Source organism: Zootoca vivipara, chromosome 10 (assembly GCF_965207765.1).
Source record: "Zootoca vivipara chromosome 10, rZooViv2.hap1.1, whole genome shotgun sequence".
Classification (NCBI taxonomy): domain Eukaryota; kingdom Metazoa; phylum Chordata; class Lepidosauria; order Squamata; family Lacertidae; genus Zootoca; species Zootoca vivipara.
The window spans coordinates 4,074,034-4,095,722 of NC_142593.1; the positions used below are offsets into that span (position 1 = coordinate 4,074,034).

General features: G+C 39.8%; 1 protein-coding gene across 5 annotated transcripts in view; it reads left to right on the forward strand.

The window, feature by feature from the left end:
• The window catches only part of VPS13A (vacuolar protein sorting 13 homolog A), a 162,437-nt gene that overhangs the window by 132,301 nt on the left and 8,447 nt on the right, over positions 1-21,689 (forward strand). For all 5 annotated transcript variants that reach the window (XM_035100322.3, XM_035100323.3, XM_035100324.3 and 2 more), the window contains 10 exons: positions 783-891; positions 2,994-3,107; positions 5,660-5,805; positions 5,899-5,980; positions 6,358-6,471; positions 7,974-8,049; positions 8,158-8,321; positions 9,854-9,899; positions 11,511-11,634; positions 14,978-15,092. In XM_035100322.3, the coding sequence (XP_034956213.1) occupies positions 783-891; positions 2,994-3,107; positions 5,660-5,805; positions 5,899-5,980; positions 6,358-6,471; positions 7,974-8,049; positions 8,158-8,321; positions 9,854-9,899; positions 11,511-11,634; positions 14,978-15,092 (1,090 nt within the window). The remainder of the gene's footprint in view (positions 1-782; positions 892-2,993; positions 3,108-5,659; positions 5,806-5,898; positions 5,981-6,357; positions 6,472-7,973; positions 8,050-8,157; positions 8,322-9,853; positions 9,900-11,510; positions 11,635-14,977; positions 15,093-21,689) is intronic.

The window sequence follows — 21,689 nt, forward strand, 5'->3', positions numbered from 1 at the left end:
AAATATCACCTCAGGACACTGCAATCGCAAACGACAGACTTGAATTACAATGGGGGGATGCAAATTAGCAGCGCAACAGTAAAAACGGAAGCTCAGAACTCAAAACGGAGCACGTTTGGCTTTTGAAGGAAAGTTCGCAAACTGGAACACTACTGGGTTTGCAGCATTCGAGATCCAAGTGGTTCGGGAACTAAGCTGTTCAAAAACCGAGGTATCACTAGTACAATTGGTGCTTATCTGAAGCGTAGATTTGTGAGGGTGTCATGCATGCACTTGGGCTTCTCCCTAATATGGACTACAAAGGGGTCAAAGTAATATCTGCATTACAGTTGTTAGTTTTAAGGTTCATTAGTTGTGGGAAGTGGGTGCTTCTTTGCTGTATGCTTTCCTAACTTTTCCTTCACACGAGACTCTGGTGACTGTCGAGCTTGGTGAAGGTGTAAACTGGAGATAGGACAGTCCACTTCCCAGAATTCTTGGCTCCTGCCTTGTCACATGACAAGGGATGTTACCCAACCCAGGTAAGTACCAATCAAACTTTTTAAAATCACTTGGCCTATAATCATGTGTACTCCATATTAGGAATAAGCCCCATTGAACAGTGTGGAAGTAATATCTGCCCAAATGTGCATAAGTTTGTACTTTAATGTCTTTCATTACTAGATTTTTTTATATATTTTTATGAACTTGTGGATTTTAAAGACAAAGACATTACTAACAAAACAAAACAAAACAAAAACAAAAAAGCTGCTGCAATGTGACAGTTTTAAACTCTTTTGCAGGTATTTTAAGGTCCTAATTCAAGAGATGGATCTCCGATTAGATCTTGGTTTTCTTTATGCATTGGCTGATTTCTTTACACTTGCAGATGAAGTGCCCAAAGAGCAAGAGGTACGAATTGTTGTTCAATGGAGTTAAAAAGCAACAAACCATAATATGTGTGGGCTCAATTTTTTCATATACTGTATTGAATATTTTGTACCAAATGGTGCTTAATGAGAAATATGGAACATGTGCTACATTGGACATATTAACAAGGTCAAACACTGTCATCAAATAAGAAATAGAACATGAAATATTTCTACACATTGACATCAACCCAGAAGGTTCTTTAAAATCAACAGAATAGCTATATATTCCATTTGCCATAAAACTGGTAGTGTATATTTTACCTTTAAGAAAGGTTTTAAGTTAATATTGGCCTAGTTTACCTGAAGGAGCATCTCCACCCCATCATTCTGCTCGGACACTGAGGTCCACCACCAAGGGCCTTCTGGCAGTTCCCTCACTGTGAGAAGCAAAGTTAAAGGGAACCAGGCAGAGGGTCTTCTCAGTAGTGGCACCCACCCTGTGGAATGCCATCCCAACAGATGTCAAAGAAATAAACAACTATCTTACTTTTAGAAGACATCTGAAGGCAGCCCTGTTTAGTTTTTTGTTTTTTTAAATATTTTTATTTAAAAAATATTTTTAAAACAATACAAATTGCCAATAAATAGCCAATTACAATTTCTCGTCCCTCCCTCTCCCACCCTCTAAGGGCTTCCCTCAGCTCCCCTCTCTGGTTTGTTTGTACATATTGTTTTCTTCATGTTATAAAATTGTACTTATCATTGCCTTATCTATCATGTGTTCTACTAATAAATTGTGGATGTTTATTCAAATCCTGCCAAGGAGTCCAAATCCTTTTTATGTCTTTTTAAATAGTTTGTAAAAAGTTCCCATTCTTTGAAGTCACGGTTGTCCTTCTCCAAAATGTTAATAATCCAGTATGTTATGATATATTATGATCCAAATTCCAGATTTAAAGATTCAAGAGGTGTGCTTCCAAAAGCGTCAGGGAATTACTGGTAGATAGTATTGCAATAAAATCCCTAGTCTTTAGTAAGCACTTTTGATCCAACCCAACTCCAGCTGTTCCAGGTTCTCTTCGCTTTCTGGGAGATTCTTCCCCCGAAATAGGTAGAGAGTTCTCCTGCTAGCTTGGGTTTGTGCCTCCAAGTTCCAGGGTTTAAAGTTTTGATTCCTGTATTTCCAAACCTCTTTTCAAACAGGAGTCTTTTGCTGCTCTGCTAGATATCACTCAGTCTGTCAAATTGTATCTCTGCCCAACTGTCAACATGTATCTCCAAGTTACTTTATTGAAGAGCAACCAGACATAATTGTATCCAATATGTATCCAAAAGAAGGGAAATCTCTTGTATTTCAAAGTTGCTAAATAGTCTATTAGCTGCTACTACTGTGCTCTTCTCCCATTCACAAAAAGTCCCCTGGCAGAGCCTGTCCACAGAAAACAGAAGCTGACTTCCGTTTTTGCTTCTGTTTTGCCAAATCAATAAATTTAAACCTAACTTACTCTTTAAAGCTTTATTTGATCTTTACCTCTAATTGGAAAATCCACTGCTTATGGTGACAGCATGTGGCTTCGGCTGTAGGGCAGCAGTGAGATCGGGGTTCCGGCAAGTTCTCTGACACTCTGCTGGACCCCTGGGGTCCCCACTCGTCCGTGGTTTTGGGGGGGGGCGCCTAGCCCTGGCACTTGCCCCGGAGCCCTATCAGCCAGAACCGTGTTGTCCTTTACTCAGATGACACAGAGCATGCCACCATTTCCTCTGCAGCAGACCAGAAGTCCCTGTTTAGGGAAGTTTTTAATGACTGGTCTTTTAATGTATTTTTAATCTCTTGTTGGAAGCCGCACAGACTGGCTGGGGATACCCAGCCAAATGGGCGGGGCACAAGTTAGGAAGAACTTCCTGACAGTAAGAACTGTTCGGCAGTGGAATTTGCTACCAAGGAGTGTGGTGGAGTCGCCTTCTTTGGAGGTCTTTAAGCAGAGGCTTGGCAGGCATATGTCAAGAATGCTTTGGTGGTGTTTCCTGCTTGGCAGGGGGTTGGACTGGATGGCCCTTGTGGTCTCTTCCAACTCTATGATTCTAAGTACTATATTATTATTATTATTATTATTATTATTATTATTATTATTATTTTCACAGATAGAACTCTTCAAAAAGGATGTAGAATCTGTACACGAGGAATTGAAGAATATATCATCAACAGACACATCACAAATCAGCCTATATGAATATTTTCATATTTCTCCAATCAAGGTATGTGTATGTCAAAACTGTTATGTTTGGATATTTAAATACGCAGCCAATGAACAAGAGTGAAGATTAAGGTGATTATATTAATGCATGAAACCCCAGAATGGAGCACAGCTTCCAGCCCATTCATACTCTACCTACAAACAGCCCAACTGCAGTGATTTTTGTACATCCATAGCCCTTCCTTTGAGCAATAATGCATTCACAACCCTTCTACTGGAAGAAGGCTGGGAATCTGTGCTGCACATGTTGCTACAGACACTGCCCCTTTTTAAGTTGGAGTCAATGCCCGTTGCTGCTGTGGGAGACGTGCCCCAAAAGGACAGGAGGGACAGTCTGGACAGAGCGGACTCAGATTCTGATTCCTTGACAGAGCGACTCTTGTGTGTATATTTGAATTTCTAGCCCTTTACCTCATCTCCCCCCCCCAAAAAAAAAATTAAGCTCTGAGCACCCTACAGCATGTTTAAACATTAAGCCAAACTAGCTCTTTTAAGACTACTTTGATTCATATTCTAATGCTGGTTGGCTAGAGAAGGCTTCAATCCTACCCACATAGTACAGGGGTTTTGAAAGGGGTTCACTTCTGAATAAATACAAGATCTCACTTTAAGCCTGAGATTATTGGTTCGTAATACCCACTTTTACCTTTATAATTTAAATAGAGTTAAAATGCTATTGTGTTTAAATGTTGATCAGTGATTTAAAAAAGCACTGGTAAAACCACTCCTTAAGAAATCCTCCTTGGATTCGGAAAGTCTAAGTAACTAGATTCAGTTGCCAGTAAGCCAGTTGCCAATCTCCCCTTTTTCAGCAAGGTTCTTGAGCAGGTGATCATGGACCAGATCATGGAGGAAACTGATTTTTCTAGATCCATTTCAGTCAGGGTTTAAGCCCAGTTTTCGCACAGAAATTGCTTTGGTCACACTGTATGATGAGTTTTGTCTGGAGGGAAACAGGGGAAATATGTCCCTGTTAATTATCCTCGACTTCTCAGTAGCTTTCAATATCATCAACCATTGTATCCTTCTGGAGGGGCTGCCCAAGTTAGGGGTAGGTGGCACTACTTTGTGGTGGTTCCAGTCCTACTTGGATGGTTGTTTCTAGTGGATGGTGCTTGGGGAATGCTCTTTGGTCCTGTAGAACCTTCAATGTCACATTCCTCAGAGTTCAATGTTATCCCCTTTGCTATTTACCATCTACATGTAACCACTGAGCGGGGTTAGATGGAGTCTCGGAGTATGTCGGCAATATGCTGATGGCACACAGTTCTACTTCTCCTTTACATCTGCAGGTGAGGCAGTGGATGTGCTGGACCATTGTCTTGCCTCAGTGAAGGACTGGATGAGAGCCAGCAAACAAAAGCTCAATCCACATAAGGCTGAGTCACTGTTAGGGGGTGGTTCTGTACCGCCTGATGGATGGGAGATGTCTGCTATTGATGGGGCTACACTCCCTCTGAAGGAGTGGGTACGCAGCCTGGGGGTGTTCCTGGATCCTTTGCTGTCATTTGGGATGGGCTTGGTAACGCAGAGTGCCTTCCATCAGCTTCAACTGGTGGCTCAGCTGTGCCTCTTACCTGGCCAGGGTAGCCTAACTTCTGTCTATGGTCTGGTAACCTCTGGGTTAGATTAGGGCTGCCCCTGAAGACACTTTGGAAACCTCAATTGGAGCAGAATTCAGTGGCCAGGTTGCTCACCAAGGCAAGTCGGTTTGAGTATATTACACAGATTCTAGCCTGACTGTACTGGCTGCCAGTTAGTTTCCAGGCCTAATTCAGTGTGCTAGTTTTAACCTATAAAGCCTTTAAATGGCTCAGGACCACAATACCTCAAGGTCCTCCATTTCCCATATGAACCAACCCACGCCCTGCAATCATCACCTGAGGCTCTTCTTTGTGTGCCCCCTCCATGAGAAGTGTGGAGGGTGGCAACAGAAGAACAGGCCTTTACTGTGGTGGCTTCCCATCTGTGGAATGCTCTCCCCAGGGAGGCACGCCTGGTGCCTTCATTAGATGTCTTTAGGTACCAGGGGAAAACATTTTTCTGTCACTAGGCCTTGGGCTGATTAACATTCTATGGCCTTTTAAATATGTTTGTGGAAGGGGAGTTATTGGTTTGTTTTTATTTTATTATGTATTTTGTATTCTCATTTTATATTTTAATGTTGCGAATCGCCCTGCGATCTTTATCTGAAGGGCTGCATACAAATTTAATAAATAATAATAATAGTTTTAGTATTGCTGCAGCTGATCTTGCAAGACCAGTGCCTCAAAAGTGCACGACAGCTCTCGTATGGAAGCACCCCAGGACATCTAGTGAGAGATATATCCAGCTATATATATCCTTACCCCAAGGATATGAGGATTTGAAACCTCATATCCATAGTCCTAGTCATACACTTTGTACCATACTAGTTTATGGTTTATATTTTTGTACAATACAGAGGTAAACATTCTTAACAAGCTGACTTATATGTAAGATATAAGTCTAAGGTAGCATCCCACATACTACTGGTGTTTTCCATATTTTCTTTCCCCCCCCCTTTCATTTCAGTTGCACTTAAGTTTTTCACTTAGCACTCCTCCAGAAGATAGCAACAAGGGAGAGACACGCAAGGAGCTAATTCCAGTTCAGTCCTTAAACCTCTTGTTAAAGAGTATTGGGGCCACACTCACAGATGTGCAGGATGTTGTTCTTAAGTAAGTAGAATATTCACTCAGTTAATTTTAATTAAAATATTACATACAGTATATATTTTATTTTGCCTTATAAATGTAATTTACTTGTTCTAGATTGGCATTCTTTGAGCTCAACTACCACTTTTGTACTACAGAGCAACTGCAGTGGGCTGTAGTTATGCATTATTCAAAGCAGGTTAGTATATCATGAACCTAACATGAATTGACCATTTTGCTTGGCACCTTCATTACATAACTTTAGGTGCCAGCCAGGCCCCCAAAAATCTCTTTAACCAGGCATTTGGATGGTTCTATGGATTTTAAAACGTGCTTGTGGGAGGGATTTGGGGGTTTGTAGTCATTTTATTATATATTTTGTATTCTCGTTTTGTATTTTTCTGTTGTGAACCACCCTGGGAGCATAGGCTAAAGGGTAGTATACAAATTTAATTAATAATAATAAATAGCTGCGTAGACAGACTCACAAAAATGAGTTATTTGTAGATTCATTTGTAGATTGAAATTATATGTTTTAAATATATATTTTCTATAACATGTTTATTTGCATTTTAGGCTATTAAGCAAATGTATGTTCTTATTCTTGGACTGGATGTTTTGGGCAATCCATTTGGATTCATAAGAGACTTGTCTGAAGGAGTTGAAGCATTCTTCTATGAACCTTACCAGGTGTGTTCTCCACCTAGTTTTTCCTCAAGGCAATCTAAGACAGGCTGTACTAGTGTGTAAATACTTACAGTGGAAGCCAACAGCCACATCACATAAAATTCTGCCAAAAGTGTAGAAAGATGCTGAGTTTTTTCGAAGGCCTAATAACTGTGGAAGGAACTAATTTGTGGTAGATGTCCTTTAGAGTATTGCAAGACTGTCATGAAAGCACCTGGACTAAAATTTGTCATCCAAAAGCTTTATTCCTCTGGTTTATCACCACAACAATGATTAGCATTGGGCTTCAGCAAAGCAAAGAATTTAATTGGACAGTGCCTATATGACATTGAACGACAAAATAATTTGGCCACCATAAGGAAATGTTGTCCATAGTATGATTATTTCTCACCTAGTCTCCTTGACACATTGACACCATACTTGCAAAATTCAACAGTTCCAAAATACAGACATGCTTTCACTTATGCAAGATTGAACATACTCTACTTGAAGGTTGATTTCAAAAAATTCCACTGGAAAACAGTTTATATCCATGTGGAGAGGGCAGTATTGAATCACCTGCTTCTTGGGAGAAAGGCGATGACAAACCTAGACAACTATGAAATTAGGATATTGGAATGCTGATCTTTATTCTTATTTTTATTGTCAATTATTCTTTTTTACTTTTTCCTTCTTAAAGTTGGATGGTTGAAGATGATATATGTTATAGGAGAATGTTGTTTCTTTTTTCTCTCTTTTTTCTTGTTTATATGTTGAAAAATCTTAATAAAAATAATTTTTTAAAAAAGGAGTGCCTGACATGCTCTGGTCCATGGGGTCACAAAGAGTCGTACACGACTTAACTAAACAACAAACCGCTAAATTGGACTCTCTATAAATATTTGAGGAGTGAGGAGCTAGGGATCTTGGAGTACCACAAGCTTAGCATGAGTCAACAGTGTGATACAGTAGCAAAAACAAAGCTAATGCTATTCTAGGCTGCATCAACAGAAGTGTCCAGATCAAGGGAAGTATTTGTACCACTCTATTCTGCCTTGGTCAGATCACACCTGGAATGCTGTGTCCAATTTTGGACACTACAATTTAAGAAGAATATGGATAAGCTGTAATGTGTGCCACAGAGGGCATCTGAGATGATCAAGGGTCTGGAAGCCAAGGCGTATGGGGGAAGGTTGAAAGAGGTATGTTTAGCCTGGAAAAGAGGAGATTGATATGATACCCATCTTCAAATATCTGATGGGCTGTCACATGGAAGATTCAATTAAAACATCAGGAAGAGCTTTCTGACAGTAAGAGCTGTTCAACAGTGGAACAGTCTCCCTTGGAAGGTTGGATGGCCATCTGCCCTGGATGCTTTCGCTGAGATTCCTGCATTGCAGGGGGTTGGATTAGATGACCCTAGAGATCCCTTCCAACTCTACAATTCTATTCTTCTTGGCAGAAAAGAATTGGCAGTAGGTTATCAATCAAAATATTTTAAAGATATTTGTCTTTCTTCTTCTTAGGGGGCTATCCAGGGTCCAGAAGAGTTTGTAGAAGGAATGGCACTGGGTCTTAAAGCCCTAGTTGGTGGTGCTGTTGGTAAGCAGTCAGTTTGTTTACACCTAGGTAAAAGCTGCAAAAGTAATCTTAGCATGTTTTACTCTTTAAAACATTGAATATTTTTCATTAAATCTCTTATGCTAATAGGTGGATTAGCTGGTGCTGCATCAAGAATAACTGGTGCTATGGCTAAAGGAGTAGCAGCAATAACTATGGATGAAGACTATCAGCAGAAGCGAAGGGAAGCCATGAATAAACAGCCTACTGGCCTGAAAGAGGGTATCACTCGTGGTGGAAAAGGCTTGGTATCTGTAAGAAACATCACATAACATATTTTAATATTGATAGGTTAAATGGTTCCAACATTAGTTCTTTGGCAGATAGCAGAGTTGCAGTCACAAGCTGCATAAATTTTATTCTCATTCACACCAGAAGGGAACACAATGGGTTTCTGACAGCATTGCTGCTGCTCCCTTGCAAAAGAGGGAAGAGGCACAGCAGTGGGGAGTTTGGTGTAATGCAAATAGTGTAGGTGCAAACAGCAGTGACTCAACAGTCAGGAGGTCAGGGGAGCTGGCCCCACCACACCATTTGCTATTGATCCATGCTCTCATTAAGGTAAGATTGAAAATATTGGCTATGATTTAGAGTAAGTGAAAGTTTATATTATGAATTCAGTCTCCATTGTCTTTATGGTCCAATACAGGCATAGTCAAACACTGGCCCTCCAGATGTCTTGCGACTACAATTCCCATCATCCCTGACCACTGGTCCTGTTAGCTATGGATGATGGGAAAAAAAGTTGTGACTACTTCATGCCATCGGAACAGAGCCTTACTGTGAAGACTGTTTTGGTCAGCGTGCACTGATCTACACACATAAAACAAAATCACGCACAGGCGTTTTCCAAAAACCCAACATCTTGTTTATGGAAGACAATCTTACTCGGCTACGAGTGATCGCCAAAGAAGAAGTAGTTCCAAAATATCTGGAGGGCCAAAGTTTGCCTATGCCTGCTCCAGTACTTTGGCAAATGAGTGTTTAGACCCCTGTGGGGTGCCTTAGGGTTCTGTCCTCTCCCCCATTCTTTTTAACATCTACATGAAGTCACTGGGAGAGATCATCAGGGGGTTTAGGCTGGGTGTTCATCAATATGCGGATGATACCCAGCTCTACCTCTTTTAAATCAGAACCAGCGAAGGCGGTGAAGGTCCTGTGTGAGTGCCTGGAGGTGGTTGGAGGATGGATGGTGGCTAACAGATTGAGGTTGAATCCTGACAATACAGAAGTACTGTTTTTTGGGGTCAAGGGGCAGGTGGGTATGGAGGACTCCCTGGTCCTGAATGGGGTAACTGTGCCTCCGAAGGACCAGGTGTGCAGCCAGGGAGTCATTTTGGGCTCACAGCTGTCCATGGAGGCACAGGTCAATTCTGTGTCCAGGGCAGCTGTCTACCAGCTCCATCTGGTACGCCAGCTGAGACCCTACCTGCCCACGGACTGTCTTGCCAGAGTGGTGCATGCTCTGGTTATCTCCTGCTTGGACTACCGCAATACGCTCTATGTGGGGCTACCTTTGAAGAAATAAACAACTATCTGACTTTTAGAAGACTTCTGAAGGCAGCCCTGTTTAGGGAAGCTTTTAATATTTGATGAATTATTGTATTTTAATATTTTGCTGGAAGCCACCCAGAGCGGCTGGGGAAACCCAGCCAGATTTTTTTTGGGGGGGGGGGTTATAAATAATAAATTATTATTATTATATAATCAACTTTGCAGTCTTAAATCACACTGAGAAATCCATTTTGAGAACAAAATTGAGATACCATTTTGTTTTAACTTACAGGGTTTTGTCAGTGGAATAACAGGAATAGTAACAAAGCCAATAAGAGGTATGATCGTTCTCTAAGTTCGTACTGTGTTATTTGAACCTAAAGCTGCTATTTGCTGAGATGTACTTTATGTGAAAAACAAACAAGCTACTTTTTACTTGCTGCTGACAAATGAAGCAAAAAAGAAAAAATAATGTGTGTTTACAATTGTTATAATGGTGTGTCATAATTTTAATTAGCGCTAAGCCAAAACAGCCTCCTGTCTATCTACCAGTTTGCAGGCTGTGATTGGATGGGAGTGCATTTTGATAATATTTAGGAGAACTTACAGAGAGGGGTGAAGTTTTTCCACCATTACCAGCACTTACCACATTCCCTGCTGCTGTTGGGACAATATTTCCCCCTTATTCCTTTAACTTCAGGGCCAGACTGAAGTACTGTTTGCACTATGATTTGGATCCAGATATCCTCAGTGATGCAGGAGGCATGCTGTCACGGATCGTTTCTGGCTACTGCTGAGAGACGAGTTCCACAGCCATTCTGTCTTTAAGACTTTTATTTGTGCCTGATATATACAGTGCAATTCTAATTTCAAGAACACATGTCTGCTCAATCTGACACAGATTCCCCCAATGCCCCTTGCCTGCTCCTCCCCCAACATAACAACCGTGGGACTCCGAATCTCCTCCCTTTACGTTTACATGCCCTGGACATAGCTGCCAAGTCTCCCGTTTTCCCCGGGAAAACCCCCTTTTTACTTACCTTTTCCCGGTGGTCCCCCGTATCACTTCGTCTCCCGTTTTTCTCCGTTATTTTCTCCTGCCGGCGGCCTTTTTTTTTCTTTCCGATTTGCCCTTCTATGGGCACCAAAAATGGCCGCCGCCAGCTTCAAAAGCCGCATGTACGCATGTCCGGAAGTGCATAGACGTCACTTCCGGTGTTGGCGGCGGCCATTTTGGTGCCCATAGATGGGTGGAGCGTCACCGGAAGTTGCGTCGGAGCACTTCCTGACATGCGCACAAGCGATTTTCGAAGCCGGCGGCAGCCATTTTGGGTGCCCATAGAAAGGCAAAGCGATACCGGAAGTTACATCGACGCAACTTCCGGTGTGAAATGGCTGCCGGTCCCGGATTCTGCAGTCCGGAACTTGGAAGGTAAGGCCCTGGAATTTCTCAATTCAGGCTTGAACTTGAAAGGGCGGGCCATCTCCTCGCTGGACACTTCTCCCTCCCCCTCCCCCTGAGTGTCTGTCTCAGATTGCAGTAATGGCTCTAGGATGCTGTCTGAGCCTTGGTGCCTCTCAAGTTTGGTAGTCAGGGAATGTTCACCGCTAGAACCTTCCCTGACACGTGCATTTTGTGAAACCTTTTATACTGTACTCTTCCTCTCCCACAGCCCTCCTTTAAGCTGGAAAAGTTTATGAAATAACTCACACCTCAGCCTTAATTGTAGCAAATCATAAAGAGATGCTTTCTTTAAAAAGATGTTCATTTATTTGTTAGAGTGTGGTGCTGATAACACCAAGGTTGCAGGTTCAATCCCCGTATGGGACGGCTGCATATTCCTGCATTGCAAGGGGTTGGGCTGGATGATCCTCACAGTCCTTCCCAACTCTACAATTCTGTGATTCTATTTCATGTTTTGTTGTTTGCTGCTGTCATTGTTTTCTAGGAGCCCAGAAAGAAGGAGCAACAGGTTTCTTCAAAGGCGTTGGGAAAGGATTAGTGGGAGCTGTAGCAAGACCCACTGGAGGAATAATAGATATGGCTAGCAGCACCTTTCAGGGAATTAAAAGGTAAGAATGTATTTATTACCATTATTTGTGATCACCACCATCACAAAGTGACTGTGCCATACTATTCACATTTCAGCCCTTGATCAGTAATTTTATTTAAACATTCCTTAATAAAATTATCAGCACTGATAACACAGGTACTTTAAATAAAATGAGATCAACTTCTTTTTTAAAAAATCAGCAGTTGCACCCATGATAATTTCATTTTATAATACTTGTATTACTTTTGCTTGAAATATTTCCCCTAAATATTTAACATATTATTAGCTTGGAATAGAAGTACTTGAAATAATATAATTTTAAATATTGTAATTGTGTGTTACTGTATGTTTCTCAGCTTGGCATAGGAAACATCCATGTAGACAGTTGTGTTCTGTAATTTATCCAAAACAGGCACATGTTGGGGTTAGCTAAGTTGCATGTGCCCTGCCCTTTGGACTCCTTCACTTTAGTTCCTGTCATTTCCCAAGGCATATGTGTTTTTTTCTACTCTACAGTACACTATTTATTTGTCTTTTGAGCTCAGGTTCTTTCTTTTCTCTGTACAGTATTTCCCTCTCCTTTATTCCTTTTTGCCTTTTCAAAAAAGTTTTACTAAAAAACAACAACCCTTACCTCTTACTCCAATCTTTTCTTACTGTGCCTTCAGATTGTCATAGTTCATACCAGTAAAAACTACAAAGGGAAAAAAAGCATAGCATACGAAGAGAATTATGCGAAATTTGCTGTTATGAACCATTTTGTACCAGTGTGTTTTATTTTCTTTTGTTGTGAGAGAGCCTCCCCCATAATAGAGATATTCAGGCCCCCCTGCTCTCAGTGTTCTTTCCCAGCATTCCATGCTGCTGCTGCTAGGAAGGAAGGAAGGAAAAGTACTGTTTGATTAATCAGATCTCCACTGGCTCTTGGTACACCCATGCTAAGGGAAATACACCTACTGGAGCTAGAAATATAAAATAAAATAAAAAATTGTCCAGTAGCACCTTAGAGACCTACTAAGTTTGATCTTACTTCCATGTGCTTTCTACCTGAACCTACTGGAGCTAGTTTTAGTTTGAGGGGCATCATATTCAATGGAAAGGGTTTCACCCTGTCGGGAGACACTAAACAGCAGCAAAGACTTATGGGAAGCAGGCTGGACTCCCTCAGGTTTTCCTCCTGTCTAGATGCAGGCAGTATGTTCCTCCCGGCGTTCCTGACTAGTAAATTTTTTACTAGTTTCTGAACCCCCTTTTTTTCTTTAGATTTACCTTATCATCATTTTAGTTTTACAGTTCTTTGTTTTTCCACACTGTAAGGGGGAGGGCTTATAGGGAACAGCCCCCCCTCATCAGGTCGAGTTCCTCTCAGAGCAGTAAATCCAGTAGCGGATCAGATTACAGGAAGCAGAGAGGGAGGGAAGAGGCTCTAGCAGCATAAAAGAGCCTCAACACCGAGCAGAGAAAGAGGCAGCTGGCGAGGAAATGACGGGAGAGCAGTCAGAAGGACGGCCCTTCCCCCCGACGCCTGAATTGAGGCACACGGCACCCCGTAGGACGAGAGGGAGGCGCTTTGGGGTTCCCAAGCTGTTACGTTGGGCGCGAAACAGAAAGAAGCCATTGCAAGGTTCTGACTCAGACTAAGCAAACATGTTTTCCAGACTCTTTGCACTATAAATAAAATGCACAATAAAAACACCTTAAAGACAAGCAGGTGTGGAGCGTCGTTACTCAAGAGTAGCCACAAGAACCTCTGACACACACATTGTGGTTTTTTCGTTTCGTCATTCCGCTTTTATTCCTTAGTTGTTTACTTATATTGATACATTTTCCAGAAATGGTGCCCTTGCTGGTTAATATATCTCCCCAAGCTACTATTTTCCTGAAGGTTGTTGGTGTAAGTGGAAACTGGAGTAGGGGGTGAGAGGAGACTCTCAGTGGGGAAAGTAGTGTGGGGAAGAGAGTCTGTCTGCCACAGACTACGTTATGAGCATTGATCAAGATTTTTCTTTTAAAAGAAATTAGCTAGTTCTAAACATAGTTTTTAAAATACATTCATATTGTTTGACTGTCAGGACTGGAGTCCTGTGAATTCTCCTTGAAATGGTTATTTCTTTTGAGTAAAAATACATTTATTTGTGGGGCCACTTCCTATTAAAGTATACAGTGGTACCTCTACTTACGAATGGAGCTCCGTCCGCCATCTTGGATGCTGTTTAGATAGGATTTTTTCTACTTATGATTTTTTAGATAGGGTTGCTTCGACTTACGAATTTTTTCTCCCAATGCATTCCTATTGGATTCGACTTACAAATTTTTTCAACTTACGAATGTGTGTTCGGAACGCATTAAATTCGTAAGTAGAGGTACCACTGTATTACCAATTTTCAGTCAAGAGGGTATTGGTCCTCAACTTTCAGCGGTTATAATATAGAGACTATAAACATTGTCACATTGTCTCTCCTAAGCCCTAATTTTACTACTACTACTACTACTACTGTTGGGAGCCACCCAGAGAGATGGCTTATTATTATTATTATTATTATTATTATTATTATTATTATTATTAATCCACCTGGGTTTCCCCGGCCACTCTGAGTGGCTCCCAACAGTTTAAAAACAGAATAAAACATCAAACATTAAAAACTTCCCTGAACAAGGCTCCCTTCAGATGTCTTCTAAAAGTCAGATAGTTGTTTATTTCCTTGACATTGATGGGAGGGTGTTCCACAGGGCGGACGCCAACACCGAGAATAATATAGTTCTATTTATCCAAGGCAGTGTGTCATTTTACAATTCTTCAAAATTCTTTCCTGGGGCCAGTGTTCTTCAAATATATTTATTAACAAATCACTAAAGAACACTGGCCCCAGGAAACAATTTTGAAGAATAAATAATATCTTATCTATCTTTAGTTGCAATCAGTTGGGCTGGAGTGGGTTGGGATAATGCTTCTCTCAGCCAGTGGCTCAGCATGCTCACCCAAAGACTGGCAGATAGTGGAAACCTCTGAAATGGGGAGGAGGCAAAGGATCCACTGGATTCTGAGCTGGCCCTGCTGCCACCTTGTGATGGCAACAGGTCTCACCTGAGCCTTTTTGCTGTGCCAGCCATGGAGGTGGCATAGCAACCCTTTCCCCTGCCTTCCCCCCTGGCCTGACCAGCGCAAGCAGCAGAGATCTCACTGCAGCAGGGACAGTGTTACTCTGTTAAACCCGTCACAGCTGACTAGTAGTTTGTATTGCTTAGCTATTTAACCTTGTTTTATATGGATGTTTATAATTTATTAAAACGTTTTAGAATATTCATAAAAAATATTTATTCTATTTCTGTAATGCAAAGGTCTTAACTTTCCTCCCCCTCAGAGCTACAAATGCTTCCGAAGATGTTATGAGCTTGCGTCCTCCCCGCTTCTTTGGTGAGGATGGAGTCATTCGACCATACAGATTAAGAGACGGTGCTGGAAGTCAAATGTTACAGGTGAAGAAACTAAATCTTCAAGGAGACGTAATATAATACACTTTTTACATGCACATACACTCCTCTTTCATACTTAAACATTAAAAAAAAAGTATCAGGAACAATTATTCCTAATTTATGCATTCAGGAATGTTTTAGTAGTTAGTCAGTGGAGACAATTTTTTGAATTTGCTTTAACAGTACATGTTACCTATTGGTTTCAAGATTATTTGACATTTTTTATTTAAGTTTTTGAAAATAATAATCTGCTTTTGTAATAACAGGGAATAAGTCAGTCTATTGGCGCATCCTTCTCTCTCTATCTGTTGCATGTGTGTCTGTGTACAGAACTATAGATGCACATTTTTGCATGCTCCAAATAGCCTGTATTGTCCCTCTCATTTTCTCTGTGATAGCAAGACAGATATATTTAATAGACCTAAGAAAGCTGCTAGAGTTCAATATATGAATTTTTAGTTAAAATGCATTAGAAATGTAGCTTAGAGAGGCCGCTGAAATAGCAGTCTTCGGTTTGAAGGAATGTAAAAACAAAACAAAAAAATCAGTCACTGCAGCTAATTTCACTTCGTTTTAACCCTAGCGTGTGGGATTTTTACTGCAGAGATCTTGGATATTGTACAAGTTAGGTATCCTAGGTGCTATTTTTTATTGTTGAATAAAAATAGAGATTTGAGAAATGGCCAGTGTGAGGGGGTGTAAGTAGGATAACAGATCCAAAGTAGTGGGGAAAAGCAACAACATTTTTTAAAAAAATGTTTTCTAAAGCCTTAACTATATAACATACACAAATGCCTTAATGAGAAGGGATGCAACAAAGAATAAATATTGAGATGAAAAGAAATGCGCTTCATCTTTTTGAAAATTTATATATTAATAGAAGTCTTTATTTGAAATATTATTTCGATACAGGTTTTTATTTTATTTTAAAATTATTTTTATAGTCTATAAAACTCATAGTATTTTGAATATTGGCCATTGTTGACTAGTTTTTATCTAGAACAATTTAAAAAGATAAATGAATAAATAAAGAGGTTTATTTTACCATGAAATTGAAACATGATAGTGGCTATTAGTTGTGAGAAATAAGTGTATAGAAATGTTGAGGAACAAAGACTACTGGTGGAAGGAGCAAATTGGCTGCAAGATTCTCTCTGGGAGCCCACATACTCATGCCTACCTGCTAAGTCTGGTTTAGCATAATGTGTGAACCAAGCCACTGTGTAGTTACTATTTTCCATCTTTGTTTGATAAATTGGAACAGTTGAATTGAGAACATCTCCCAGATCCTTTTTGTAAAGTTTTGGAAAGTTCAAAATTGTTAAATCTGTGGCCTCATAGTGAAAAATGGGAATTTGAGGATATTCCCAAGTAATTGAGCAACTGCTTCCCCATGTGCATGGAGAACATCCCTCAATCACTCGGTTCATGTCCCACTATTTGAAAGTGGTTGTGCAAGCATTGGTCAGAATGGTGTATTTTTGCTTAATTAATAGATTTTATAATAGTTTAGGCACTCCTTATTCAGATAAAGGTTTCCCTAAGTAGATTTACTGTACTTGAGGCTACAGTGAGACATACATAGAAATACATTCTATAACTCACCTGCGATTTTGGCAGGAAGGGAACTCTGGTATTGGCACCACCATCCCTAGTAGTACATATACCGGTACTCTTAGATTTAGTCTGTTGTGATCACATATTAGAACTGGATAAATGGACACTTGGGCTCAGTCCTGATACCCCTTTCCTGCTGACAATTTACTGGGAGAAGCAATTTAGGATCATTACAATTGACTGTTCATTTTAGTCTGGGAAACAAAGGGGATTCTGGCCATAGCTGCCAAGTCTCCCATATTCCCCGGGAAACCCGCATTTTTCCAGCTGTTCCCAGCTGAAAAAACAGATTTTTTTGGTTTCCCCCCGGTTTATTCTGGCGCGGCAGCCATTTTGGAACTGGACGGAGCATGCTCAGAAGCGACTTTTGATGCAGCTCTGCCCGGTTCCAAAATGGCTGCAGTGCGACTTCTGGCATGGCGGCCATTTTGGAACTGGGTAAAGCAGCATCAAAAGTTGCTTCTGAGCATGCTCTGCCCAGTTCCAAAATTGCGGCAGCGCTACTTCCGGTCTGCTACTTCCGGTCCGGTCCCTTATTTCTCCGATAGGAACTTGGCAGGTATGATTCTGGCCAATGATGAGGTGGACTTCACCATCTTCTCCTATCCCACAGTACTTAATTTATTTATGTAGTGTTGTAAAATTGGCTCACAAGGTGGCTTGATCAGCTTATGTATGGAGTGCTTACATGTGCTCCACCATAAGATGAAGCAGCTGTGGTAAACCCAAGCAGTTATTGTAAACCAGATTTACACATTGTAGTTCTGGAACTGAATAATGTCTGATACCAGCAATTTATGAGTACAGAAACTTTCATATGCAGAGTTCCTCTGCCTGTGGAGACTTATCTATGCATTCCAAGGTATTAAGCAAATCTGTGTGCAGATCAGTGTAAATAAAGCTCTCTTACTCACAGGTTTCCTGTTTTATAGTTTAATTTATAAAATCTATATGGCCTAAAAATAGAAAACACAAATAGAGTAGATTTTATATAGTACAGATAGCTATGGTTCAGCTTTGACTGTGCTTTGTAAGTGCCAAAGTTTTTTGAGCAATAGGTTTTGAGATTTGCATATATTTATAGAAAAAATAAACTTTAGTGAGTGGTTAATATAGGATTACATTTGTACTAACTGAAATTATTCTTCTGCATACTAAAAATTCAAAAGTGACATCTCATCTTTCTTTTTTGCATTTTTAAAAATAACAAATAATTAAACTTTCCAGCTTCAACTAACACTTCTGCTTCTTTCTTCTCTTACCATGCTGGCAGAAAAGACAGGCCTGCAGAAAATGGACTGTGTGTCATATTAGTGATAGTGATGATGATGATGACAGTTAGAGTAATATGTACTTTCTCTGCTGAATTATCAAGTTAAATGCTGCCACTTTAAGTTTAACTGCCGCAGAAAAGCAAAAATTATAGTAGCTGTTTTACAATTGTGTCTTAAATGTACCTTTAAAAATATACACTAATGAAGTCTAAGCACAAATACAAAGGAAATTGTTGTTTTAATTGTCTTTATTTAAACACTGTTGCTTTGACAGTACTTTGACAATAATCTTGTAACTATGATTTCCCCCCAGTCAAAATATATACTGTTTTTAAAGAGTATATTTTCCATTTACATCATTATTTTAATTTTATGCTTTAAATTTAAAATCATTTGTGCATTTTTGCGCAAAATGCCATTTAGATGAGAGTAAGTACTCAGTGTTTTCCTATATTTGTGTTTATTGATGTTGTTAAATTTTAGTTTCCTTTTAGATATTGAAAATTGTTTATGAATATTCTGTAATAACAATAAATGAGTCTATATAAAAAAAGATTGATCTGATCTGTTCAAACACCCCTACCATTATTTATTATCTTACCTATTTGTCACTTGCTTTATCAACTTTTATTTTTTAAAACACATTTATAGTTTACATCCTTTCATTTTCAGAAACTTAGTTTAACATTTTTGCCTTAAACTTTCATTTAGTTCAAACATCTTGTGAAATATAGAATGAAATATGAGACTTTAATTCTAACCCTGTGGTTCAAATTGAAACTATTGATTATTGGACTTTTAAGTGAAGGGGATGCAACCACAAGGTGCTGCAAGGTGGAAGAGAGCCAGTGGAAGAGAAACTCGCTTGGAAATATTTTGATGATCAGTCACTAGTCCAGGCACTAATCAACCAATTTGCCAGAGGAAAATAAGAACATGTAAAGGCTTTTGACTGAATTTCAGAAATTTGCATAGAGAGAGTAGATGCCCTTCATTTCTTCTGAGCAGTGTACAATTGGAAAATACACGGAAATGGTAAAGTAGGGAACCAATGTCATCCTGACTAAGGCAGCTGAAGACATATAAAAGACCTAAATGAGTTTATTGCCACTGTGCTAGTAGGTGAAGAGAAGCATCGGTGGTGGACTGTGCATAACAGTGTCTGTTGTTGGGTATCACTATTACAGGAGCTGCTACTCTACTTAAATGTTTTATTTATAGGTGCTTAATAATGTTTTCTTTCCATTCAGTTATACCATGTGATTATGATACTATAAGAATATGCTTTCTGTAAGGATATCATTGAAACATTGCATGGTTTATCTATCTTGTGAATCTGAGATAAAAGAAATTTTTGACTTAGAAATTAATGCTTTTTCTTTGCAGTAATCCCTAGGGAATGGACTGTCATCTCTGTAGTAGTTCAGCTGCTGATAAGCCAAAGTCAGAAAGTGGGCATCTGTGAAAGCTTATTCCCTTAGATTTATGGACCAATGAGTAGGGATGGGAGTTTTCCGAAATCTGAATGTCAGAATTACCTGCACATATTTTTTTCTGACAACCGTCTCACTCCATAATCATAATAAGAAGCAAGGGTATTGATCCACACACAGAATGATCCATTTGTGCACTTATATATTTATTATTAAACTTGTATGAATATTATACACATGTATACTCCAGTTTTCCTAAACTACCAAGCACATAAAAAGATTAATACAAAAAGGCATATGACTATTTTAAATGGTATGTATTAATATAAAATTACGCTACAGAAATATCATACAGCATGAGGCTTTCCTCTTTAAGCAAATCCATGAGCTGCTTGGCTGTAAGTGTGTGTTCAGTATAAGAGGTTATCCAATGTGAGCAAAGTCTGATTGGGTCAGAACCACTAAATTCCATGTATAAATTGACAGTAATATTTTAAAGGGGGAATATTTGGGCATTTTAAAAATAAAGATCAGCTATGGAGTTGTAAAACAAAATAGTATCCACATTACAAAATACTAGGCCAGAAACAGTGAGGGAAATATAAATACAGTGGTACCACTGTAGCCAGTTTTCTCATTCTCAAAAAATTGAGGACGATAGCCAAAATTCTACTCAGGAAATCAACGGACATGTGTGAGAGGAGGGGCTGGAACTACACTCACCTTTTAATTTTTTTTTAATGATATTAAAATTATTCTAAAACATCAATACATTTGGTTTCTCCTTGCTTCGTTTTCCACAAGGTCTACCCAGTTTCTGGAAGGGGATAGCTCTGCAGTGCCATCTGGTGTCACATTTTAATAACGCATTACAGTCGTACCTCGGGTTAAAAACTTAATTCATTCTGAGGTTCGTTCTTAACTTGAAACTGTTCTTAACCTGAAGCACAACTTGAACTAATGGGGCCTCCCACTGCTGCTGTGCCACCACCCTGAAGCAAAAGTTCTTAACCTGAGGTACTATTTCTGGGTTAGCTGCGTCTGTAACATGAAGCATCTGTAACCCAAGGTACCACTATATTAACATTAGAAAACAACTTCATATGGCTATATGGTTATCCCAACCATTCTTTAACTCCTTTTTAGCATTCAAAACCATGAGTGTAGATCCGCCCTGAGTGAGTTGTGGAGGTAGGAGCCTACAATGGGAATTACAATTCCAACACCAATTTATATCAGAATATTTTAATTATAAGATTTCTATTAGATTCGCACATTCAGTGCTAGAATCAGGAGAACATTCCTGCAGGGACCCCCTACTGGCCGCTGAAGCCCATTGCCCTGCTCCTTTATGCTGTTGTTACCTGTTTCCCTGTTCTCTTAAGCGTGCAGGAAGTAAAAGGAGCAGCAGGGGAAGTAACCTCTGCTTGCCATGTCTTGTAGGTAGTAATGCAGATTGGGCCTGAAGGCAGAGGGCAAGCAAATGCGCAGTCTTGACAATGCTAGGCAGGGTAGCCCACTGGGGACAACTTGCCTAAAGGCCAAGAACAGATTTTCAGGGAAGAGAATCTTGTCACCTAGTTTGGAAATTGGCAAATATGTAAGCATCTTTGTACAGAACAGAAACAAGCTAGTCTCTCCCTAGTGATGGTGCAATCCAGGCTTGGAAATGGTTGTGAGAAATGTTGAGGGATAAAAACTATTGACGGTGAAGTAGACTGACTGCAGTGAGAACGAAGGTTCAACTGCACCCTTCTTCAGGGTCATATCTATTTACATTTGGCGGCCTGGTTTCCGCAGTAGCTGACTTTGCAGAATCCCTTTTTTGCAGCTGTCTGACAGATGATTGTAATTCCACTGGAAGATTTTACCCAGGTGCTCTTTTCCATTTCCACCCCTTCAATGAATTTTGGTCTTTTTTCCTACGGGATACATGTTGCCAACACAACAGCCTTTATAAATAAAGAGTTCAATATATGAAAGGTTTATATGTATTTAGGACCCCCCCCCAAAAAATATATATATATATATATATATATATATCCAGAATAAGTGATTGGGGATATATATAAATTGTATATTGTTTGGTGTATAACTTCATCAATGTCAAAGCCTTAAAGAGACAGTAAGAATGATCCATCAAAGGAGATCTGTGTGTTAAAAATGGTGAACCACTATACAGATTCCCTGTCTCCACTTTGATATAGTAGTAACCAATGGTGGCACTACTATGTGGCTGCCATTCTCTATTGTTCTCCTTACTTTTCTTTACTCTG